Genomic DNA, 26,903 nt, shown 5'->3' on the forward strand with positions numbered 1-26,903 from the left:
GCAGGCAAATTGCCCTGGCTGCCAGGCTGTGGTGACACACACACTGCCCTCCCTTGGAGAGGGCACCTGCCATCCAGAAGCACGGCTTCCTGGGCAGACCACCCTCCACAAAGCCACCTTTGGGGAGATGAAGAAGTCACCCCAGGTGCTGGGTGGTGACGAGCCACCGGCTGTAGCAGTGAGGATCCCGTCGTTCTCGGCGCAGTGCAATGAAGACGCATTGCGAAACGGCTGCTGCTGTTGCCAGGCTTTTTTCTCAAGTTGCAAAAATTGCTGTCAGTCATACGCAACACAGCCCAAAGTCGCATAGCATCGAGCTCTGCAGTTCCTCCGCCATCCTGGCGAGCAGTTTAAAGGCAGCAGCTGGCAGAAGGGATGGGGTGAATGAAAGCTGGGATTAGTTTCCTGGTGTCAACTCGAAGGCAGACAAGGGAAGAGCAGGATCCTGAACTGCCTTGAAAGGCTTTTCTGAGTCTGGGACTCATCCGCCCCCCTCCCTGCTCTGATTTGCTCATCTTTCCAAAGGGAAACAGTTTTTATAGTGTGACTTTCCCTTCGAGTGCGAGGCAGGAATGGTCTTGACTGGACTTGTTCATCCAGAGAGGCATCTTGCTTAACAGCGGAAAGGGACTGTGAGCACAGGAATACTTTGTGCTCAGGAGAAGGATGTCTAAAAGCTGCTGTTCATCCTTCCACCCTTTCCCATCATCTTTTCCCTGTTGGCTCCTCTCTTCCTCTTCTTCCCGTGTGCTTTCTCATGCTCATCCCCGGCCCCAAAGGCCGCAGGTGAAAGTTTGAGCAGCACACGGTTCTGCTCAAGTTCAACCGAACCCCTCTAAAGCAGCGCATCCAAAATGATTCAGCTGCCCTCCCTCGCTCGAGTGCCAGCAAATCCTCAGCCGAACGCAGCACCGTGAAAAGGCGTGTCATCTGCCGGCAGCTGAAGGAATTAGTCAGGAGCACAAAGAAGGGGGACTTTCCAAAGGACAAGTTCATCCCTGGCAGCGGCAGCAGCAGCCGTGGCCGCCGCACAAGGCTGGTATTCTCATACCTCTCAGTGCTGGAACACGAGGAGCTGGAAAATTACAGAGCAAACTGTAAAATTCCACCGGCAGCGACTGCAGCCTACAGGGTGGTTTCCCTCCACGCGCCAGGCTGAGGAAACCGCTGCCACAGTGCGGAGCCACCTCCTTGCACAGCAGTGTGCACCCAGGTGGGTGCGAGCTCTGGTTTGCCCCCAGGGGAAGTTTTCTGAAGCCTTCTAATTCCCACTGGAAATGTATAGGGGATGAGCAATCGGCTCCTCTCTGTGGCCTTGAAAAGTCCCTTTCGGCTTGCTGACGGGTGACAGAACTTATTTTGGTCAAGAACGACAGTGACAAATATGTTGTGTGCCTGGAAATTTATAAGTTACGGCGGGGAGAAAAATGGCCACCCAAATCCCCACCTGGGATCCCCCTCACTGCAAGACAGATCTTTGGCAGAGATCTCCTACCTATGTTTGCTTTCATTTTAGTTCAATATTACTGTGGTTTCGCGAAGTACGACGAAGACTAGAGAAGTTCTGGAAGCAAAATATCTGCCGTGGGATGGGAGGGTGGGAGAATTTCCCCTCACTCAGGCATTGGATTCTGAAGACTGTAAGAGAAAAAAATATGAACCTTGAGGAGAAACATTTCCCAAGCTGCTGCCGCTGTTGGTTCTAGCTGCCATGCCTGGTGGTGATACAGCACTCCCCAAGGTGTTCCAGGTACAGCACGGCCACACAGGAAGGTGCCAAGCCCTGAGGAAGGCTGAGTACAGAAGGCCATGAAAACTTAGGGGCACAGAGCAGTGTGAGCAGGCGCTTGGGTGCAGAACACCACTTCTGCTCTTCACTCCCTTCGCATTCCATTTCTATGTACAACCTACCTCCCACTGCTCTCCGTGCTCCTTGTTAGCAAGTTAGCTCACTCCTTTCCAACACTGTGCCAGAAAGGGTCTTGAGGAAGAAAATGGTGCAAATCAGCACTTGTGAGTGTATCAGTGCTGATTGTGGTGACAGAGCAGTAATCTGTCAAGAAGGCTTTTGCTAGCTTTTCTTTGGAAATTAATGGCAGGGAAGGGAGAAAAACAAATCAGTGCTTCCCCACAATTTATTTGAATTTCTTTTGCTCTCTTTGTGTCCACGTCAAGAAATTCAGAGCTCTAGTAATCTTAAGATGACTGGAAATGTTACCAAAGGCACCTGTTCTAGCTGCGTATCTTTTGGGGGTAGAAGGAGGAGAAATGTGTATCGCTTCAGGTTTAAAGCGTCCCTAGTGAACTGCCTAGACACAAAACGGCAAGTGCACAATACACAGTAAAGAAACAGCAGGTAGCAGTTTAGCCATAGTAAGTGGTTGTGGGGAGGGGGCTCCTCAAAAAACAACCCCGGGCTCACGGCTAACTTGGTGCCAGAATCAGGAAGTGCAGACAGCTCCAAATGCCGAACTGTGAAAACCCTGATTTCACAATCAGCATATGTGCTGTCCTAGCAGGTTAGTACATAAGCTGCTCAGATGAAATATAAACCATCTCTCCTACTGAGTAAGCACACTCCTTCTGGGCTGGCGTCACTGCTGCTTTGAAGAACATGATGGCATTATGGGCAAACTGCAAAGTCTCTCAGTACCAGTGACACCCAGAAGTTGGAAAGCTGAGTTTTGCGAATTAAGGATGCATTGTTCTTTGTCTCTCGAGGCATGAGTCACCCGGCAGAGCCGCAGCTATTTGTTCAACAGGGAGACTCCATTCCCCCCACCCACCCTCATCTTCCCTCCCTCCTGCATCTACAGGGAATGAAATAAAACAATTCAGCCATGACCTTCCACACTGTTGGCTCCCCTGTTACAGACAGGCAGCCAGACTCAGTGCCGCTGCCGTGCTCTCCCCTATCTCTAAGCACTCTGGTAAAGCACAAACTGAAACAGCGAGGAAATCAGGGACAGATACCACACATGCGTGTGCTGGCTGTGAGCAAATGTTGCCCTTCCTCCCAGTGTGCCCAGCATGGGAGGTCATGACACGTAGAGGGCTGAAGGAATAGGGACGGCGCGTAGGGTGGCGATACATGGATGCACACGTCTGTACATATGCGCATGCATACGTACATGCACATAGAATCAGAGAATCATAGAATCACAGAACGGTTTGGGTTGGAAGGGGCCTCAAAGCCCACCCAGCCCCAACCCCTGCCATGGGCAGGGCTGCCGCCCACCAGCTCAGGCTGCCCAGGGCCCCATCCAACCTGGCCTTGAACGCCTCCAGGGGTGGGCCATCACAGCTCTGGGCAGCATCCACTTGTCTGTTTATTTGCTGTGTGTCACTGCAGTTCCTGGAGCTCCAGAGGCACCAAGGAGAAAGCTGCTGGGAAGGCATCTGTGAGGTCTTGGACAGGCAGCAAGGGTGAGAGCTGCTGGGAGGGTCATTGCTCCCTTATCTTTCTCAATAAACCCACACCTAGAAATCTAATCTCTGAGTCTGGAGGGGAATCCCTGACCTGTCCATACGGCAAACCCCATCTGAGAGCAGAGATCCCCTGGTCCTATCCTTTCTGCCTCCCCCCTTCTCCAATCTGCTGCTCTAGGTCCTGGCTGCTCCTCTCTTTGCTTTCCCTGAATCACTCTGATATGTGAATGCCTCCCAGCTAATTAATTATTTGATCCTCACACCGCCCTCTGAGGAAGGGTAGCATTACAACCTTCATTTTAGCAAAGGGAGAACTGATGCACACAGAAAGCAAGGCTGTGGTTCAGCAGAGCAATTGGCTGAGTCAGAGCACATGTGAATTACCTGATGTCACCCCAGCAGGGAAAGTTAACCTGTAAAAACAGCTTGGGGGAGATGTATCCACTTTATCCTAGTTAGCCCACATCCTGAGAGCAGTCTACCTGAAGCACGGGACTCAGGTGGGCTACAGTGCTCATGGGGAAGCTGATCCATCAGTCCATCTCACTCCTCTGCTGCTGCTAGGAGAAGGAGCTGCCTTCAGCCTGCCCTGGGTCATGCCCTGGAAGCGCAGATGTAGAAGTAGAGTGCTAATTGTGTACAGCATGTCATGTTATCTCCTGTTGCCCTGGGTCCTGGGGGAGGATTCCTCCCACTCAAGTGATCTGCAGTGTAGCTGTCTACCTCTGAGCTACTTGTCTAGACTCCCTTCGTTGCCAGCAGGGTAAAAGAGACGCTGGTGGGGTGCAAGCCACTGCAACCAAAGGGAGACATCCAAGCCAACCCAGGTGAATCACACTCGAGGAACAGCTGTTTCTCTCCCCACTCAAAGATTCCAGACAACTGTGTCAGATGGAGACATAGAAAACACGGATGTCTCAGGCTAGGTGAAATGAATCCCACCCTGTTTACACCTCCACAGTTTCTCTTTCAGGGGTGGAGCGAGGCGAAAGGAAGTAGCACAGTACCTCCTGGGCCAGGACCTGGAAGTCACACTGAGTCAGTACTTGCAGGATTGCCTGCACCTTCCTCTCCAGGGCAGTACCCTCCATGACCCTGCTGGTCCAGGCTGATGATACCCTGGTGCTTGACCTCTGGGACACTGGACTCTGACTCAGGGTGTTCAAAAAGATGGTCATGAGTTTATGGCACAGCAAAACATTCCCATGCTCTCCATCTACTGTTCAAGACAATTAAATATCATGCTGAAAAGTGGATTATTCCCATTGGAAAACAAATGCCATAAATAAAGAAGCAGAACAGAACGAAGAAGTCTCTACAGTCAACTGGGAGTGATAAGGAATGACTGCAGCATGGCCTCAGGTATATTAAAGGTTGCTCCTGATTATGTGGACTAATTACACCGTATTAAAACTTCTTTAGCCTACAGATAAACAAAAAGTCCTCATCAATCTCTACTTTTATACTTTCAGTGCTCCCTCCCCTTTTTCCACATGAAAGTAGTAGAAGAAAGAACTTACTCTCTGGAGCTTACAGTCATTTTATCCACCACAAAACACTGACCTTGACGTGAACTAATTAGGATTGCAATAGATTATTAATACAAGTTGGTAAGGTGGAGTTCTGTCAGTATAAAAGAGGCCTTTGAAGATAACAGCCATTTACACTTTCATGATCTCATCCCAAGTGCTCAGAAGAAAGCCTATAAACTAATAGAATTCATCTAGGGGCATTCTACACATACAGCAGAGTATCACCCTCCAAACTCTTTTTCAGGGTGGCAAACGAAATCTGCTTGGATTCTTTTAAAAGCCAACAGCAATCAGGATTAAAACAACTTTTGGTCATAAGCAGATCTCTGATGATCTAAAGACATAGGTTCATTTATTTTGACTTAGAGAAAGTAAGTGACATATCAAATGCAACCTTCATACTTCAACAACTGAGGTCACCTTGAGAAAAGTGATACTGAGCCCCATTGGTATGAAACTTCTCTCCAGAGTGAAGCTTTGATGTACAAGGTGAATTAAGGTCTTCTTCATGTGAACATATATTTGCAAAGTGAGTTTGATTTAGAATAATGCATTTATTTTTTTTTTAAAGTAGGTGACTAAGAAACTGTTGCTCACTATAGTACTAAACCAAAATGGACTTTTTGGAAACTCCGTTAAATGATCTGCTCCTCTAAACTGTCAAGCTGGTTTTGAGGAGATCTGCAAAACCGAAATGGAAAATGAGTTAAGCCCAGAAGTATGTGCTGAAAGCCCCAACTCCCTGGATTGTCAGGGGCATTCAGTCCAGAAATGCATTTAAAATACCTTTTAAGAAATGCTCCGCTTCCTGTATGAAATCCCTTGGCACTTCCTGTTTAGCCGAGGAATGCATCGTCCTGCACTGGCGGCCGGCACAAACCCTACACAAGCTGTGGCACTGGCTGGCCTGGCCTGGCCCTCTGGTGAGGCTGGAGGAGCACAGATTATAGAAGGATTTAAAGGAAGGTAAAGACTTGTCTCTTTGTTCAGCCTCTCTCCACGGACTCTGTCGGAGCACTCAAGGCATACAGTCAGTTCAGCTCAACCTGCATGTGAGCTTTGTGGGCCGTATTTAAATGTTATACTGCTTGATCTCAGAGCAGGCTAGATCTAAACCAGAAAGGCAAAAGGTACAGGTGGCCTGAGCTGTGAAGCCAAAGGTGCTTCTCATGCCAGCCAGAAGCTCTCCCACTCCTGCAGGGCAGCAAATGTGTACCCGCATTTGTGTAAGACCGATCGTAACCCCGGGTTTGTGCGCAGGTGGTGCTACCAGTGGGTGGGGTAACGAGGAACGACGTTCAAGGAAAACTGATCTGGTACAGAAAAGAAGTGTCAACACATGTCAAGTGTTGCAAAACGGCCCAGTATGGAATAAAAAAGTAATTTGCAGTATTAAAACAAACAGCTGCTGTGTTGCCAGGCTGAAGAAGATTTCTTCTGGGAATATGCAATGAATGACTTTCGATAAAAACAAGAGCTTTGTTTCACATTCTGCATAAAACATCTTAAAAATTAACCACTATACCTTTAACGGATTGAAACCTCTTGTCAAATTGCACCATGTGACCAACCTGTCTGCTCAGAAATATCATAAAATTATTGTTCTCTTTGTTGGCAGTTACGAACTTATGAAACAGTGACAGGTCAGAAACTTTCTAGAAATGGAGCTAAACACAGCTGAAAGCCATTGCATGTGCTGAACTGAACAATTTTATACAACTGTGGCATGGAGCGTAGGATCTGTAGTCATTACTATAAGCAAAAAGAACTTTTTTCCATTTCAGAAACCATCTCAAAGCTAAACATAACCTTGACATGTAAGCAATCAAATATGAAATAACTATTGTTTTCTTTCACAAAGAACACCAGTAAAATAAACCAAACAAAGGCATGTACATTTAATCTAAAAATCCAATGTGATGGCAAGAAAGTAAGTTATTTTAGGTTATAAGATACTGGCTTTGTCAGGGGAAAAAAAAACAACCTTCAAAAATTGCTCCAATTGATATATCTTTATATTTTCAAAATAGTAATAATAAAGTTTGAAACAATACCTCTAAGTTCAACAAGAAATCATAAATTGGCTGTCGCTGTTTTGCAGTTGTTGACACTTTCGAACTGCCAGTAAAACAAAACAAAACAAAAGCCCCTCCATTTATGCATGCAGCTCTTTAATCTGTTCAAATTAATATGCTGTATTACTCATTTTTTCCCTGACAGGATCCTAAAATGATCACCTACTGCTCTTGCATCAGTCTCTCCTGCCAGTGAATTAAAAATGAAATGGTTTACTCCCCCATCCTCCAGCAGCTCTTCCCCCATCCTCACACGCTCATTCAGCCAGTCTGAACTTACAGATAAGCTGATGATGAGACACTAGAAGGCAAAAACAGACAATTACCTAGGCAAATGTTTGAAGGATTAGGGCCCTTGGGCAAAAATGCTGTTTACTAAAGACTGAAAGCGCCATTTCTAGTTAGTACAATGGAGTGTGTCTGAACTCAGCCGTTCTGGATAGTGGCCACCAGTGGACTCAGAGTGAGGTTTATAAGTGCGAGATAACATCACGCTCCTGTCTGCATTTCATCACCGCAGGGCCTTTCTCTGTATTCTGAAACAAAGGCGTGCAAGTACCAACAGAAGTATACTTTACCATCTGTCTTTAAGTTCACTCGTTCCACAGTTAATCATTTATTTTTATGCCGAAGACCACCCTGACAAAGTGCAAGGGCAGATCCTCCACTGGCCTTCTTGGTAGAACACCACCAGCTTGGCTTGGCTGGAGATCTGTCTCCGGGTCTGTCTCTATTCCTTTCAAAACTCAGATGCCATGAGTAGTCCTGCCCCTTTTCCTTCCTAATCTCCTCCTCAAAAGGTGTTTCGGGGAAAAGAGATGTGGTAAGAGACGGGGAGAAACGAGAACAGCGAGCTGCTCTGTGCTGCAGGCCGCACTCCTGCCCGGCGCTCTGCATATCCACTCTGGCCTGTGCAGCCACTGCCATGGGTGGGCAAAAGTGGAGAAGACTAGGATACAGAAGGGAAAGAATGAAAAAGGATAAATGGGAAAGCACGATCAACCTTTCCCAAGTAGAGATGGACTCATCACTAACAGATTGCATGGTGCACATCTGGCAGATGAGGAAGCTAAGTGAGCCTTCACTTATACACGGCAAACAGGCATGTGGGAAGAGCCGAGAAAGCCTCTTGGGAGGAGAACAAACTCCTGCTTGAATAAAATGCTCAGCCAAATGCTTCCTCTCTGATATGGTGAAAAAGTGACCATAACTGACACTAAAAGTGACCTAACTGACTCAGTGGAAAAAGAAACTGCGGGACAGGTCCACAGCCCCTGCATCCCGTGGTGGGAAGGACACAAGAGGGTCTGGAAAAGGCTCCAGCTTAGGACCAGAAGTACCACCTCCCCAGAAGAGAGCTAAAAACCAAATCTCACTTTGTTTTGAAACAATACTTGCAAAGAGATAATGACGACAGAGTTTCCAGAGGATGCACATCTGAGATATCTGAGCGAGGAGGAACAGTGGATGTAGAGAGACCACAACAGCAAAGACAGATGACCAAGACAAAAATCAGACTTCTGCCTTCACCTCAGGAGTTAATGGTGCCTGGAGCCAGGCTGATCCTCCACCCAGGCCGAGCCACTTCAGTGCCAGGAAGTACAGGAACTCAGCCATGCTGGCATCCAAGCCCAGCACCTTTCACAACCTCTGAGATCTCAAGAAATGTCCCCAGGCACTGGGTAAAGGACACAGGTGCTAAGCAAACTGATAAGAAGCTATTAATAGCGCTGACCCAGCTGGAGGGAAACATCTTAGGAAGTCTGTGAAGGACAAGGCGCCCATCTCCCATGCCTAACTCCTCAGAGACCAAGCCTCAGTCACATTTAACTGGCAAGACCAAGCAATACTTTTCATAAACACTCCACTGCCTTTGTTTTGTAAATATATTTTCCCCTAAAGAAAAGAAGGGCATGATTGCCTCAAAGCACTGGGACCGTGTCTTGTAAGGAAACAGCGTGTCCTCAGTCCTCCCTTTATTTTTTTTTCCTCCTTCTTCAAATGTGAAAAATAAGTTGTATGACAGCCTTTGGTGGAGATGTGTGCAACAAGGCCCTCATTGTCTCAGACAGGTGTGAGATTGGAATTGATTCAGTGCCAACAACCCCAGTATCAGAGCCAGCTCTGTGAGCTGAAAACATACACCAACCATCCAGTAATACCACTGCAGCCAGCCAGAGACTCAACAATTTAAGGCTTAACACACACACAACATAAATCAGATGAGGATGTACCAGCCAACCGTCAGCTTCTTGGGCAGATGCCTGCAGACCGTCTGTGCAGATCAGACCTTGCCTGTTTCAGTTATTGGAAACATTTTTTTTTTTTTCATATAAAGATGAGAGGCTGGGTGGAGCAGCTAGCTCAGACACATTTACATTTGCCCTATCTTGCCCCAACAGCCCTCCTTCGCTTGCTGTTCGGAGGCAGTACTTCTTGTAAAGTCGCTTTATTCCAAGTGCAGGAGGGAAGGAATTACAACTTGGGGAAATGTTTAATGTACAAATACAAAAATCACATGGACACGCATTCAGTCTGCACCACCCTCATGAAACAAAACCGTTCCCTTCCACGGGAGTCTAGGAGGCTCTAAACATGATCAAACAAGCACAAGAATTAGCACAGCTGGTTCTCTTTCTTCTTTTTTTTCTTTTTTTTCTTTTTTTTTTTTTGTTTTGTTTCACAGATATGTTTCCTTCAATTTTCTAGGAAAACTTGTTTTTGTGCTCTCTGCCTTTCATCTTCTCACCTGCCTCACCCCAGCAGTCCCTGTGGTGTGTCTGGCTGGGTTACTCATCTGGTGAGGGCATGGGCGGACAGTGTAGGTGCAGCCGATGGCTCAGCCACATGCAGGAGTGATCCCACGTGCCACCCCGGCCCCAGTCACCCGGGGGTGACCCAGCACAGACCCAGCCCTCTTGCTGTGCCCGAGGCTTTGCTCTGCCCATTTTCTCCCTGTGCTCCTGGTGATGGAGCCTGCCCTGTTCTCTTGCACCATGTATGAGGAGCAACACGCAGGTGGCACTGGTGGTACATGAAACGTGTACTCCAAGCATGCTTGCAGGTCCAAGCATCAAACCCCTGACTAATGGCTATGTAGTTGCAGCCGCCTGCTCCCTCTGTGCTGTTTCAGCTGCACTCATGCTGCAGCCCATTTTTGGGGAAGATCTGGGCGCCCCACTGGGATGGCTGCAATTCCTGATCTCAGGCATCACCAGCTCCTCCATCCTGGGAGCAGATCACTCAGTTCTTGCATTTCCCAACACAGTCTCTTGCCAGGTGAAGGCTGACAGACAATTCCTGGGACCAGGGCTGGCTCCTGGCCTTGACACAGCTGCAGGTCCCAGGCTGGGTCCCTGCCACATCCATCTGCGGTCTCATCCTCTGGCTGGGCAACGGGAGGGCTTGCGGGGGTGGTGGCTGGGGAGTGCCACCAGCACAAGAGCTTGGCTCAAATGCCCAGGTAAGTGCTTACAAGCTGAAAGAGGGGCTTTCAAAACAATGTTTGCAGAGGAGGCAATCTGCTAGCACTCCATTTGTATCTAGGTGAACACTAGCTGGCTAATCTTGGTTTGCATTCAAGTCCCTTTTGTGTGGTTCTTTTTCAAGTTAATACAAGTGTTCACTTTTATAATGTACGGTAGAGTACAACAGTTTTCTGGTTGATACTTTCCCCATAAAGTAATTAATACTGGGTCTGAATTTGCAGTGGTTTTGCATGTAAAATTGCTCATGTATATGTAGGTCTCTTTGTCAAAGAGGCTGTTCTTTTGAGCAGTTATTCACGTGCTTTACTGCTGAATGAGGATCATCATTTGGACTTGGGAGATTTAAAATTAAATGCATTTCAATAAGCTTATGCAATGAGAACTGAAATAATCATAAATGCTGTACTTGTTCAGCTAGTTGTAAATCATCATTATACTAATGAAACAAAGCATTACTGCTGACAAAATGTTGTCTCTTCTAAAGTTCAAAGGACAATTTACAGCAACTTCTTTGAATACTGGAAACTTATAAATGAATAAAGCAGTGAATATACAACTTTTTTCTGTTAGAAGGATTTTGGTTTCAGTATTTTTCATTCATCACCTGAACTTGATCATCAAGAAATGAGGGAACCTAAGCTGGCCAAGTCATTCCTAAAAGCTCTAGTAATTGTACTTATCTTAAAATACAAAGGATGTAAACCACAATGGTTTAGATTATAAAGCATGCCTAGTGATCTAGCTCCATTTTTGGATACCTAATCAAAGACATTCAAAGCAATCCTTTTTCAGAAATACAGGCTCCTTGAAAGTGCCTGGAGTTGAACCCCAAGACCTGTAAGCTCTCAGAATCACCAATCTTGAACTGATTATGTTGCCCAGTATGGATAAACCTCTGAAACAGACCTAGGCATTTACAGTTAGAAATCAAGCTGACCTTCAGAGCAAAACCACAATTTTTTAATGGCTCTATTTCCCATGCTTGTGTTTTTCAATGCTTTTAAGTGAAGAGATGTATGTACAGAATGAAAATGGTCAGACAGAGACAATCATCTGTTTGACTATACAATGTGTGCTCCCTCACAAAGTTGACTGTTTTACAAAGCACATCCAAGCACAATGTTCTTCGCATGCAAATGATCTCCATTTGTAGGGGTCATAATATACTGAACACATATAGGGAAAACTTATGAATAAGTTTACTAAGGGTGTATCGTGTACTCAATCATGCGAGAAGAGCCCTCGACACACATAGGATTATTGGAAGAGAGTGGCTTGACGTAACACCTTGTTAAAGACATGGCAGCGGAAGAGGCAAGGGCATGCCTGCACTTGACACTCTGAGGGAGCCCCTGCCCCATGGATAAAATTCCACTGGAGATGGAGGGCTCAGCCCCACAGCCTGAAGGAGGTCCTCACAGAGATCCAGCAAGCTGAGTGGAGCTGAAAGTCACGGAGGTGAAAAATGAGAAGGCCTGGTGGATTCACATCTGCCTGGGCATAGGGACTAACTAGTGTTTTCTCATTTGTTACCTCCTTTATTTTCTAGATTGCAAGTAGTTGGGGTGCCTGCGGTCACTGCAGCATTTTGGGTTTGGAAAGGCTCAGTACAGCATTTGAGGGAAAACAATGCATTCAATTACAAAATCAAAGCAATATCTTCTGGCACATGGGCAGCAGCATCAGCTGAATAATAAGCTGGTTTCAGTGGGTGTTTGTTTTTAGGGTAAGGAGTTCTTATTTATTTTTTGTTTATTTACCATGGGAGGTAATTTGAGCTCTGGTATCAAAACATGTCATGTTCTGCCAAGAGGGGATTAAAGAGAAGAATGCTATGGAAAGAAACTGGATTTGTCAGTAAAGAACTAAGAGATTTTATTTACCAGAGTGTTGCAACCAGTGCTTTTAATCTTAATCAGAATTGGGCTATTCAAAGGCCAAGAATTTCCTTCGACGGCCAGTAAGGAATAACCCCAAAACCCAAAAAGTATCTGCTTCAAATGCTAGAATGCTGTCAAGCACATGGCCGCTTGTTGCCCTCCAAGGCTCAGAGCAGTGGGGCAGGCAGGGATACTGGCTTTAGACAGCTTCAGCACATTGCTGCCATAGGTGGGATTTGGTGCTGAGGAAGAGAAGTAGTGAGCTTGGATAAGATTGTTCCCAAAGAAAATCAGGAGAGCCCAGTGACACAGCTCATCAGTAGGTATGAAATGTCACAGAGGTACAGCACAGCATGGCTCAGAGGAGGCTGCATGGAAGCTGCCGTCCTGAAGGATGCTGAGCCCCCCACTGCCCCAGAAGTGATCAGCCCAAGGAATTCATTCTCATCTCTGACCATCACAGTGACCACTGAAAGCACTTACATGGGGTAATGTTAATGCACCTACAAGGTTCCTGCACCAAGTCAAAAAGTGCCTGCACTTTTGCAGTGGTGTGGGGAGTTTGGATTAGTGATTCAGAAGTGGCAAAAGTGGAGAGATTTTCTGTGAAAGCGAAGAGCTGAAATGGGGATACTTGTTCCTACCTGCAAGCTCTGTTTCTCTTAGTGGTATCCATCAACTCAACGTAGATATCATGTGGCAAGAGACATGGGCTGACTAATGAAAAACAGAACAGTGGCTGGGCATGAGCTGCCAAGTTTTATCACTGCCCAAAAAATTCAGTGAGGCAGCTAGGGGCATTTCCAATGGCATCTCTCCCACTGTCATTTCTCTGGGGCCAAGATGCTTGGCCACTAACTAAAATCTTGCTAAGTCACCTTTCTGGTGTGACAAGTTTTCCTAAAAACTCTTTTAAAGTTTTTGTGTTCCAAACAGCTTGCCAAAAGGTACGCAGAATGCAGAATGACTGTCAAATCTTAGACAAAACCTCTGACAAAAAAAGATTCCTAAGCTCTTTTCCTTCTGCTTAAAAACCAAGGTTGTCTTGTCTTCAGTAAAAGTTCTGCTCTAGGATGCACCATGTTGAGGACAAAATAAAAAAAAAAGAAAAAACATAAGGAAAATTTGTGTAAGTGGAGATACTGCTTGGGGACTGAGAACATATTTGCTGCCTTATCTACTGCTTTTATAACCTCAGGAAGTGCCTGGCAATTGGAATACAAAGATCGGTATCTTTGAAATATATCGACACTTGGAAATCTTCTGGATTAAACACCATTACATAACTCTTTCCATTAGGGTGTTAAGTTGATGAAAAAGGGTTTCAAGCCCTTTTTTTTTTTTTTTTTTCAAGAGTTGCATGCAAACAGGCAGGCAGGGCCCCTGAGCAAGGCTGGTGCCCTGCACCTGTGCATGCTGCCTGGGGCTGAGGAGCTCACTTCCTTGCCTGGATCTGCCCCAGCTGGAACAGGCTAGGGAGGCTCTGATATGTGGCTGGGGGATCTGAACCCTCAAGGATGGCTTCCTGCCACAAGTACTTGGGGAGGTCTTCTCCTCAGTGGGACAGGTGCAAGGTTTGCAGCCCTGGCTACCCACATGCAGTGCCTGGCCGTGCTGGCGCTGGGGAGCATGGGAGTCAGGAAGGCACTGGGAATCTGCAGGCAAAGACTGTGTCTCAGTGATGAGAGGTGACTAAGCAGAGCACTGAGAACATACCTGAGTCTCCCATTGCCTGTCCCAGAGCATGAAATGTTCCTCGTTCGGTCTTCTTGAAGCTACAAGTGCAGGGAATTGATTGAATGGAACAAAATATGAGCCCAGAAAGCATCTTCGGGGTTGTGCCGTCCAGCTACATTCTATATTGTGCATTTACATAACAGCAAGATCTGTCTTAGATTACATCTTTTTGTCTCTTATAGCCCCCTGGAAGGCTGCCAGGGCTGTACAAATAAATGGGAACCATCTTCCAATTTCTGCCTAAATTAATCGATGGCCAACTTAGAGAATAACCACTTGCTCCCAAGCCAGCATTGTCCTTCAACACAAACAGGGCTCCTCCCTCCCTGGTGTAGAGCCCCTTTGCTGTGTTCACTGACTGCAACTACCTTTGCTCACAGCCTTTGTTTTGGTGTCATGAATAAACCTAACTGCTAATCTCTTCTTTAAAGTAAGCTCTGTGTTCCTCCTATCATTCTAACAGCTCATTTTACACCTGGTGGCTTAATTTTTCTTGAACACTGGGTGATCATGGATTTATCCAAACCTCAAAGGGTTTTTTTTAGAAATTTCTGTCTTGCTATGAATGCAGTATCCTACCTATGATACCTGAATATGGCAAAACAGGGGGCCTGCTTCTGACAGGTGAGAAGATGATGGGGAGGTGATGGTGGAATGAAAGTTTCTGATGCCAAACACAGGGAATTCCTTGAGACTGCTCTTGTTTCTGTGCAGCTTCTGGCTATTGACAATCCCTCTCTTATGTCACACAGAACCAGCCTAGCACACAAGCAAAGGCTTGGCAGAGGTAACAAAATTTTATTCCCGTCAAAATTAATATTTGGAGAAGACCCAGCTGGTGTTAGGAACTTTACAAATCAAATGAAAGCCATACATCTTGATGCAAGGAGCCTATTTCCACACAGGATTAAATGGCGAAGTAAAAAACAATGTGAGGGACTGGAGCCAAGAAACAATGAACACGATGAAGTTGAGGGTTATTTCTCTATATTACATACCTCTTGCTTATATCTTTACCAGAGATACTTACAATCCATCCTTTTGTGTTCTACAGAATACATTCTAGATATACTACAACCTTGCAAACATTCTCCAAGATATAGACATGGAAGGTGTTAGTTTCACAGCAAAATGAGAAGTCTTGCTTGGCCAGAAGAGCTACACAACTTAGCTTTCTGCTTCTGCAAATGGTAAAGAGTCGTATTAATGATGTTCCCTTCCAATTTATGCTTTCACGGAAACTTCCCTAAAAAGAGCTCTGAGTTTTGGACAACATGAGTAACTCTGGACAAAAACAACAGCACCTGTACGTGCAGAGCTATGGGATAGACTTGGGCACCCTTCAGAAGGAGGTTTACATAGACTGGTTAGTAGGGGTCGTGAAAGAGGAGTGATTTTTCCCCAGATTGGAACTCTGTTCGACTGAACGAGAGGAGAATGGCTTTCAGTAAGCTAATCTGGTTCACACACCATTGTGCTCATCTCTTCACATGGAAGCTGGTTTACGACACAGCAAAGAAATAGTAGGGTGAGTCTGCTACTAATGACACCGTACCCTTTAAAGAGAAAATCTGCTGAGGTTATTCATGGCAATATTAAGCATTATCTGTCGAGACATAAGCGTGAATCAAAGAACTGTATTGTACTTTCAGTAAAAAGGTATTTCTCCCTATAAAATCTCCTCTTTGACAGAGCCAGTTGGAAATCTTCCAGCTAAACAGATCTGCTTGCCTACCCCTGGTGTCTCCATTGAAGGGATATGCCCTGGCCACTCACAAAATTCATGCAGCCTGGCTTACGGTACAGAGATGCTGTTCTGGGGCTGGGGAGGTGAGCTCTGGGCATCTGGGAAAAAGCACTGGAGCACTGCATCCCTGTCCACATTGCTGGGAAATGACATGAGGGCTGCCGATGGCCACTGGCCACAACCCTGCTGGTCAGGGACGGTGCTGATAGGCAGGATGCCAAGCTCTGGTGGAACTTGCTTGAGATGCCTGGGAGTGTATTTTCGGATGGAGAGGTCAGGTGGTTAATCAAATGGAAACACAATGATGATATGCTGAGGGAACGGCAGGGAGAGACAGACACAGCTCAAGAGAATGTGAAAATACAGGCATTTATGGTATTGCACAGGGGAAAGGGCTGTCAAGTCTGGGATTCTGAGAGGCCATGTATCTGTCTTGATGAGAGCTGCCTTGCGCACGCTTCTGGCTCTGCTAACCCATGGCCTGCTGAGCTGATTCAAAATGGAAATATTAGGAATTGGGGCAGGATGCAGTCAGCAAGAACAAAGCCGCCTTAATTCCCCACGCTTAAACACCGCCCTTGACTCCACTACTGCGTTTCCCTCATTCATGGGAACCCTGATAAACTCAGGCTGTTTTTAGTGGAGCGAGATTACGATACCAAAGACCTTGAAATGTCTCCTCAACAAAGCGCAGTGCACCTGGAGGAAGACAAAAGGCTGGCCTGTAACAAAATAATCTCTCCATCGTTAAGTTTCTTGCTAATTCAAAAAGCTGATCTCGACACGATCTCTGTTACTTTGCCATCGGTGCTGGTTCTGCTGCTTTGGTTAAAGATCTGTCAGCAGTTTTATTACAGACTCTTGTTTCCAGGGAGTTTAGTCTTGGTCATAAAAACGCGGTCCCAGCTGAAACTTAACATATAAGGTTACAAAACTTAAAAAAAAAAAGTGAGCAAGAAAGCTCAAATATTTCTAAGGCTATAAAAGCATAGACAGAAACAGAAGCATACAGCTTAAAGTGATTACAGCGATTGTTTATTTTCCCCGGACAGGAAAAATAACTTTATTCTATCTATTTTTCCAGCTTGCAGATAATTAATAAATCACTAGTTGGAAGCATTCATTGGGATAATGTGAAAACGCAAATGATTGAAGTAATTTTACTGCACACATTTTAGGAGGATATTCCTAACCTCTTAATTTACTTAGGCTATTTATTAGCTCAGCAATATTGCCTCAGAATACCTTCTGAGGCCGATGACTTACAGATATAAAACATTTCTATTGGCCCTTAAAAAAATTGTACTACAAAGGAACCATATAAATCCGTATGTTTTAGATTTCTGAACTATGGATCTACCTACTCCAGTTAACATTAACCACTGTAAAATTACTAATTATGTATTTACTGTCTGGTTCAGACCAGGTATTAGAAGAAACTCAACCATAATATATCTAAAGATTTACATCTACTGCATGTCTAAATTCCAGTGCTCCGCAAGGGTTTTGCCTAAACTTTCATAAACGGCAACCCAACCCAGCTTGCATAGCTCTATTTTCTCTTCCTCTGTGCAAAGGAAGGGGTGAGTTAAGGATGAAGTGTCAGCTGCCGTCTGAGCTCTAACTGCATTTCCTTACACTGTGAGCTGGGTCAAACCCTTTGACACGATACGCTCAGTACTTGCACAGAGTAATCTTTCAACTTCAAACATGCGTGATGTGGTGGAAGCCTTCTCTCCCCTTTTGTTCCCCTTTTGTCTGTGAATTGGTTATGGTTAGAACTTTTAAATGAACAGGTGTACTCGCTCGCTCCTTGTGATATGAAAGAAGCATAAAACTCGATTATAGCAATTTATGGTCTCTTAACTTGCTTGGACTTGCATTCATGACACAAGCAGCTTTATGCTCAAATTCAAGACTTGGTAAAATAGGAAGTTAAAATTAACCTCAATCCTTTTATAGACGAAAACCTCAACAAATAAACAGTGGTTTAGTGGCATGGCAACCTGCCCCTTTAAATCCAAGAACTATTCTGAGATGTCTATTTTGAGTTAGTTTTGTTTTTTTTTTAAAAAGATAATTGGTCTTGGATGAAGAGAGGAGTAGCCTGTGATTCATAATGTGAAGTTAAAGCATGATGCGATGCTGCTACTTGGAAATTAGCGATGTATGGGCTTTTTGTGCCTTCTGCCCACATATAAAGCACCCTGTGCTCTCTTCAGTGAGTTTTAATAAATATTTCAGGATGCGAAAACATACACACAGGCATGGCAATAGAGTGGAAAGGGTCAGAAGCATGTCATTTCGGGGATCTCGTTCTGAAACATAAAAAACATAAAAAAATACACACGGAAACACCCTAACTCTCTAGATATCCACCAGCAGACCAGCCTGACAGCCTTCTTTGAACACTGAGGAGTACATTGTGGTGGTGCAGCTCCTTGCTACTGCAGCCCTTTTACCCTGCTGCGACATTGGGGCAAAGATGAGCCCTGCTAGCCAAAAGGTGCCTACAGCAGGAGCCCGGCATCAGAGGATTCTGGCTTGAGTTTATCTTGCCAGTAGAGACTGCAGCTTCAGCAAGTTGCTCAAGGGGGTCTTAGCATAACATGTAATCGTGGGACTCAGGGGAAGCTTTGGGGGAGGGCACCAATGAGGAAACACTAGCAGCTTAACTGCTGCTGCCTTCAGAGCTACATCTGCAGGTGAAACACATTAAAACCATGTTCATGAAGAGCAAACCAGAGCAACACAGTAAATATATTTCTGGAGAGAGCAGCTGAGTCCCCAGACAGGCGTGAAGTTGTCCCAACGAGGGACCTCCAAGCAGAACAAGGGAAGAGGGATAAGCATGGCTGAACCTGATACTCTGCTAAGCATACAGAGTTCCCAAGAAGCCAAGGAATGCACGTCTGTGACTGATACCTCCACGTACAGAGCTGCAGGCTGCTGAGCAGCCACAGCAGCACAGGCATTAGGTTTTGCAGGAGCTGAGTTGTGTGCAGAAGCCCAGCATGGACTGCTCTACAGCTCAGAATGCCAAACAAGGTGAGGGTTGGGGGCTGGCGAGTTACAGGATTAAACCCAGGAAGGGAAGGTGCTTTGTGGTCCTTCTACATTTTTTTTTTCCCTGCCTCTTTTTACAACACAATGTATGCTTCTCAAAAATGCCTGCTTCTCTTCCCTATGAAGTCAACAGCAGGTTTGCAATAGATGTCAGTTGGACAAATACCTACCTAGGTGCAGCAAGCATTACATTCTATAAGCAATAACCATTTCTGTATTCACAAAAGTATACCTTGATTTTAAAAATAAATGCCAAAAAAAGAACCTATTGAAATTGATGGTACCTCTTTCTCCCCAGAGCATCGGCAGAGAACCTCAACTATGACCATTTCATTCTGGGCAGAAGAGCAAAGGAAAACTACACTGGGAACAACCCTCACTGTAACAAGCACTGTGCTTTATCCTCACTTTGAGGGCATCTCACTATGAACTTGCACCTTGATATGCATTTTGCAAAATGTGTTATCAGCTGAGTGTAGTGATCTGACTCTCTGCTTACTAAGTTGCAACTGATTTTGGTGGCAGATTTGATCTTATCAGTGACAGACTCGGATCCAGCAGAGGCAGATAAGGTTTCAAACTGGATTGCTTGGTTTCACTGGCATATCTGAACCCCCATCTCAGAGGAAACTGGACTCCAGAGTCATCATTTTATAAGTTTTCTATCAAATACAACCCAATGGAAAACCACCAGCCCCAGAAATATGTCAAACCAGCCTGCTCACATTTTGGTCTTCGCTCTAAGAGGTCCTTCGCCTATAGCTCTCTTTGCAACTGCCTCCCTGTGAAGGGCCAAATCAAGGCCTTGATGGCATTTCTCTCTCATTCAAGCACACAACTAATTGATAACTACCCATCAAGTAAAACACCTATAAATGTAAAAAAAAAAGCGTGTGATAATGTACCTTTGCAAGAAAACAAAGACTTGCAAGGTCTCCACACGTCTCGGGACAGCCAAAAAACAGAGATGGGAGCAAGGCAGGAAGCGCCTCTGAGCCCAGGAGCTCTCAGTGGGGCTCGGCGGGTGCTGGGCGAGCAGGGGGAGGATTTTGGGTACTTACCCTGAATCTGACTCTGAGGCTGAGGGTTAAAAGCAGTGGTGTGGTTCAAGGAGGCTCGTGGGTTGGGTGTGGGGGCTGGGTGGTGTGGGCTGACCCTCATGGCCGTACGACGCAACTGCTCCAGTTCACTCAGGCGCTCTGAAAAGGACAAGCTCCCGGGCTTTGTCTGCTCATCTAGTTTCTGACGATGTCCTATTGTGGGAGGGGGGGGAAAAAGATCAGAAAATCTCACTGATACATGAGGTCTGTTGACTTTTCTTTTAATTTTACTTTTTAAAGCCTTCATCCACTGGCAAAGTACCTAACCAGCTAGTGGCTATCCGAAGTTATACTGAAAACACCTCCCTGCAAGGACAGGAGAAACAAACAATGCATTGAAACCATATCATGGGGCAGCCCAAGACATGGTCTGCTCTGAAGAACCAGGCCCACTGAAAGTGGCAGTGACTTCTTACTACAGCTCACTCTGGGAGAGGAGGCTTTTTTGGAAGAGGTAACGTCCGATGGGGTGAATAACAGGAGGAAACTTGTGGTGGCCCCTGTGCTAACCCTGCATCAGAGTAACTCATCAGAAATTCAGCCCCAGACTGTCATAAACTGTAAAATAACAAACCCAAACAAATCTCATTTTTGGACTCTTTAGCAATTGCTTTCCAGACAGAAATAGGCAAAAAACACCAGAAGCTGGCAGAACTGCAGCTGCAAGGTCATGAAGTCTCCCTTAGTAGCACGAGGAGGTCCCAAAACATGAGGTCTCATCAGACATCCAACTGTAAGGGAGCAGACCCTAACATGGCAGCATAGGCTGAAGTGCAGTGGTATTGGCCTTGGCCAGGTAGGAGCTACAGGGCCTAGAGCCTGGCCTAGGGCAGGCCTTGGAACGCTGTCCCCGTGGTGCTCTGGTGCTGTGGCCCCACGGGGCTGCCGAGGGACAGTGAAGGAGTTCAAAAGGCCATGCTCCAGCACGGCATTGTGGTACATCCAGGTTCAGCTGGAAGGGCAGAGACCTGTCTTGCCACAGGCAGGACTGGTTTCAAGATAAGCTTTAGCTCAGAGCAATGAGCAGTATGCAAGGTAATGCATTTCTAGCTGCTGCCCATCTATGCCTTCTGCTCTGGAACCTCCATAACGCTGCCACAAAAGGTAATGTTGCTCAGTAGCAACGTGCACAGCATACACAAAGGATGCCTCACCTACTGCAGCACTTGCTTTCTGGCAGGCATGATGAAAACACAAATTTTCTATCCTCATTTACACCTTCTTAGGAGTTAACCAATCGCCTTTTTCTTCTTACAGATCACAGGAAACAACCTCTTAGCAGAAAGACCAAAAGAGGACTGTCTCTGGAACACAAGTTGTCCTTTCAAACATGCTCTTTGAAATGGAGGGCAAGATACTGACTTCACTGGCACTATGAGAAAATAACCCAATCCCACCTGTCAATGGAGTAGGGTCCCCGGCTCCAAAGAGGGCACCTTCTGCTTTGGACCTTCATGTGGATGCCAAAATCCTTCCTTTTTCCCCCAGTCTCAAATCTGCAGTTCGCATTTGTCTCAAGAAATCAAGAAATCAGCTGCCTTGTGATCCTTTGTTGCTTATCCCTTCCCTTTCCTTTCTACATGAAAGCACACTGTTGTCCTGATGTGAACACATCTCAAATGTCTAGCCTAGAGGTCAACAAGTGGACATCTTTAGTTCTGCTTTCTCCATTGAAGAAGGTGGTGTTATCCACAGTTTCTGCCAAATACAACAGTTTGTTGCCTGTCTGCTCCTGATTTTCATTGTCTTGCAATAAAGAGTTGCCTTTGGCAGCTCTCTGTGCATCTCCACCTCCTTTGCCTCTCCACCTCCTGTGCTCCTGCAGCGAGCCCTCCCTGAGCTCAAGGCATCAGCAGTGAAATGGACTGATACAAAACTTCTCCAAATAATCCACACATTCCCATAGTATTTAACATCTAAACGTTTATAAACACCCAGCTTCCAGTTTCGCATATCGGTGAATAAGCAACAAGTGATCTCTGAAAAGCTCTGTATGTCCCTTACTCTACAGAGCACTCTTTCATGCCAACCTAACAGCATAATCAAGACACAAGACCATTTTATACACTAAGGGGAAAATGTACATTCAAAAGCAGTTCCCAGTAGCTGTATTTCTAAAATTAAATTTTATAACTTGTATTATGGTTCCAAATCTCAGTGGCTCGGCGTTTCTTCCTGTTGCCAGGCCCTTTGGCACAGCATGAACTGTCTCAGATTCCACACTGTGCTATAAATTATCCCAAGAGGGGAAAAAAAATTAAAATATAAAAAGACATATTATATAGCAGCAGTTTCACTGTTAAAGAGACCCATTAGGGCTTCCAAAAAGAAAAAAGAAGGCAGTGGTGGGGGGAGAAAGATGAAAAAGACTTCTATCTGACATTCTGGTGGGCTAAGAGCAAGCGCTTTGGTTGTCAGCAGCATGGAGCTGGATGCTGCTCCTGACACTGGATTTGAACATGAACACATGGAGTCATACAAGATGTGTAAAATACCTCATGCATTTGGATTAGTTTAAGCTTCAGCAGTCTGACCTGAGGTCTTGCAGAGCCAAGATTTAGATCCTTCCAAATTCATACCCCCAGCGTAATTTATTCCTCATTTTGAATTCAATTCAGCCATTTTCTGCTGTTAAGTCAGCAGCTTGACCTCCTCATGCCCTGCTTTCTCCTCTCCTAGCCTGGCTGCTGCGGCTCATGCCACGGCCCCAAGCTACCCGAGAGCCCAGCAGCCTCATGCACAGGCGAGCAGTTCCTACAGGCTAACCAGGAAGCAATCAGCCTTCCCCTCTGATGCACAGCATTTGTGCCTGAATTAACAAATTAACCAAAAGTGCAGTGTCCTCCTGGGGTTACCACAGGGCACCCCACTCCTGAACATACCTCTTCAAGTCTCTTCATTGCCCATCCACCAACTAAAGCCACAGATTTTAACAATCTAGGGTACTGACAGAGGGTGCCTCAGCTTGCAGCTTCCTGACATGCACTCCACTCATGTCATTGGAGCTGGTCAAAGGACCAGGGCCTGCAGGCTCCTCCTTGGGGCAGCTCAGCTATTTATTTTGGTCTATATGCGGCAGTTTTGTGGTGGGAACTACCTACAGACAACATCAGGCAATTGTCACCTCAGATGTAGCTCCAAAAGTGACTTTTGTTTATTTTTTCCCAGTCAGAAGAGCTATCCAACCTTTTCTCCCCTGCCAGTTGCTACAGGTAGTAGCACAGAACCTGTTTTTGTGGTAGGAAAGTGAAGAACTGTGTCAGAAAAATGCAACAAATATAAATGGTTTTCCCAAGCCACTATAAATGCACAGGCAGAGCCTTGCTAGGGTGACTTGTGTTTTTGCGTTTATTAGCTTTACTTTGAAGTTACCCTCTAAACAACATGCTTAAAGAGCAGGCAAGTTGTCCTTAGCTCACCTCTGTAAAGCACAGGTCTATTATTATCCCCATTTTACAGGTGGAAAACTGAATCACAGGGAAACGAGGTGGCCTGCCCATGGTCAGACAGTGAACCTGCGGCGTATGCCTGCCTCTCCGCTCAGCACTGTGCCCAAGCCACCAGTCTGCACAGAGCCATAAAATCACAGAATCATTAAGGTTGGAAAAGATCTCTAAGATCACCTAGTCCAACTGTCAGCCCACCCTCACCATGCCCACTGACCACATCCCTCAGTGCCACATTCACACGGCTCTTGAACACCTCCAGGGATGGTGACCGCACCACCTCCCTGGGCAGCCTGTGCCACTGCCTCACCACTCCTGAGAAGAAATTCTTAATACCCAACCTGAACCTCCCCTGGTGCAACTTGAGGCCATTCCCTCTCATCCTGTCGCTGTTACCTGGCAGAAGAGGCCAACCCCCATCTCGCCACAACCTCCTTTCAGGTGGCTGTAGAGAGCAATGCCTCCTCTTCTCCAGACTGAACAACCCCAGTTCCCTCAGCTGCTGTGCACCCCAGTGACAGCACTCTCAACACCAGGCAGGGAGAAGGGGAGAGCTGGTGGCATTTTTGCCTCTCTCTCCCTCGGGGAAGCAGAGTTTGAGCCTTTGCTTACAATAAACAGGATATCCAGCCTGCTTGGCTAAATTAAAGCGTTGGGGGCTTCTTGACTTTATTCCTCCCCCTTATCCCTTTCAAATACTGCCTCAGTGAGGTCAGGCAGATTTTTTTTACACAGAATATTAAACAAGGAGTGCAGAGAAAACATTAGTTTTTCTGATACTTTTACAGCAACACAACATAAAAGTCTTTTCCCTCTTTATATGAGGGAAACACAGTTTTATAGACTTCAAGAGGCTGCAGAGTGCTCAGCTTGGACAGCGGCCACCAGCTCTGAGCGCTGGATGTGGAAGCGACCAGAACAACGTGTCTCGGCAGCCCTCGTCCCACACACAGCCAGGGAAGGTGTGAGGCCCCCCGTGCTCCCACTCCGCCCACTGCAGCTACCGAAATCCCCGTGGGCGCCCAGCAGGAGACAGACGCAATGAATTTAAGCAGAGCCCCTTGTCCCCAGAGGGAGCAGAATACCTCTCTTCTTTCTGCAGCTCTTTCCCCAGAATGGAATAGGAGGCTTTTTGCTCCCTGTGCAACCCAGAAACTGGACTATGCACAGGAAAGCACAGTGTCTGTTCAGGTTTTGCCAAAGTGGGGAGACCCAATCAGACCCGATGCTTCGGTTTAATGAAATCTCACCACTTTGGAACTGTACTGGAAGTTGATACAAGCATCTTCATTTTTCAGAACTGTTTGTGTGAAGGGCTTTGGTTTGGCTCCAGCTCTCACTGGGTAGAAAATAAGCTGTGTTTCATTGTGCCCAACTAATAAAGTGGTAAACACTGTTTTGTACCATGGAGTTAAAATATGTACAATTATTCTGTATGCAACGAGGAATGAGAAGAAAATACATTCTTTCACATTATTCTAGGATTAGAGCACATGCTTTTTAGTGCAAAAAATATATAGTCTTGTAAACAAAAATGATTTATAGTATTTCTACACTATTACAACGCTGAGTAATGCCAAAGCTTGAAAATCAGCCATTCTGTTTGCAAAAAAAATGATTTTTTTTGCTAAAAATGGAAATAATTCCCAAGTGAATAATATTGTTCTATGTACCAAGTGTCCCATAAAATAATTTACAGTCTTTTCCTCTAAATTTCTATCCGTACAGAAACACCAACCAATATAATACCATTTACTGCGTGTTAAATCAGACGTGACTTGATCCTGTACGAAGGTTGGCACTTGCTTACAACTGCACTAACTCCTGTTATATGGCAACCCATGGGGTTCTAGAAGATGACACTTGAAAATGAAACCAAACTGAAGGGTGGTTTCTTCCACAGACTCCACCATTTGGAAAGGACTTATGGGCATTTGGGCATTGCAGAGACCATTGCAGGAAGGCATCGAAGCACACTAGCCTCTTGTACAGCGTTAAAAATACTGCATAAAATGCTATTAGTAGAGGAACTAGACAAGCTGTAGAATGTTTTTCTTCTCCTCTGTTAAAAATCGTGCTGCAGCAAGGAGAAATAAGTGTGATGGTAGACAGAGCTTTGAGTAGACTCATCAGCAATTACATTTTTTGGCTGTTTTTCTTAAGGAAAGCCTTATTTCCAGACAGTAGGAACATCATGGCAGACAGGATATTATGCTAAACATTCTTGTGCTGTGTCTGTAATTACCAGCAGAAGCAGTGTTGGTCACCAGACCCTACCTGACCTTAGGCATGAGGAACTGGGAAACGTGAGAATGAGACAGGGCATTATGCACATGCACCATTCCCGGCACAGTGCACAGCCTGACATCCAGATGTCCTTCAAAAGCCGAATGCCAAATTATGCCAGTGCCATGTAATGCCAAACACAGACAGACTGACACCAGGAAATCTTTCCAGCTGTGTTTCTTCTATCAGCTCCCTGGCAAACCTTGGGCTTTCTGTGCCTTTATGGAAAATCTGTTTGTTGTTCTGACTAACTGCAGACATGCTAGACATTTCAGGTGTCATCCTTTGCTCTGCATTTAATTTTTCCACTCAATAATCCAATTTGGCTGCATGTTAAGCAAGTGTCTGGTGATGCCAAGAAGGCAAACAAGGATTCATGTGGGACATTCACTGCTCTCCAGCAGCTCCCCCAGTGCAGACCCTTGTCCGTGGGAAATGTGAGGCAGCTGATGGCCCCTGCACTGGGGTTCCTCACCCCACACTCACCATAGAGCGGTAACACACAGTAGTAACTTGCAGCTCCTGCTGAGCAGCTGGGGCACTTTTTCCTATGTTTTTTTTTTTAACAGGAGTTAAATATTCCCAGCAATACTGTTTTTCTTACTGCTTCTTTTAAAAATCAGTACATTAAAAAAAAAAAACCCTCATAAACAGATGCTATGGATAGAGCAAGCCACAAATTTCCAACAAGAGGGGTCCTGCCCCCAGATGAGAGTCAGAACCAAGCCCATCTTGCCTGATCTGTAGTAGAAAATGAACTTCAGTTTCCTATTTCCCTGATGAGAGGCCTAATTTCAGGCTATGAGCCCTTCTCTCCCCGTTTCTATCCATACTTAATTCTCCAGCTGCACTGGGAGAGTCCACATTTTGAGACGAATGGTGATGGGCTGAAGAGTGCACCCTTCCTGAAAAAAAGCAAAACCTGGGGCTTTTGGTCATCCTCCTTCCAGCCAAGCACACTGAGTGCACAACTACAGGCCTCTCTGATCCTGACAAACACTTGAGAAGTCTCACGTTCATCCTGAGTTACAACAGCCAGAAAAAGCAATCTTGGAAACTGCTGCAAGACAGGAAAGATGCTTCCTCCCCTCCAGCTCTGCTGGTACAGCCTGTGCTG

General features: G+C 45.8%; 1 protein-coding gene across 2 annotated transcripts in view; it reads right to left on the reverse strand.

Moving 5' to 3' along the window:
* The window catches only part of RUNX1 (runt related transcription factor 1), a 156,280-nt gene that overhangs the window by 14,259 nt on the left and 115,118 nt on the right, over positions 1-26,903 (reverse strand). Inside the window, exon 6 of one of the 2 annotated variants that reach the window (XM_021405076.1) lies at positions 20,016-20,207. The exons of the other annotated variant lie outside the window; for it this stretch is intronic. Within the exon in view, the coding sequence (XP_021260751.1) occupies positions 20,016-20,207 (192 nt within the window). The remainder of the gene's footprint in view (positions 1-20,015; positions 20,208-26,903) is intronic. 2 annotated transcript variants of the gene reach the window in all.

This window comes from Numida meleagris, chromosome 1 (genome assembly GCF_002078875.1).
Source record: "Numida meleagris isolate 19003 breed g44 Domestic line chromosome 1, NumMel1.0, whole genome shotgun sequence".
NCBI lineage: Eukaryota > Metazoa > Chordata > Aves > Galliformes > Numididae > Numida > Numida meleagris.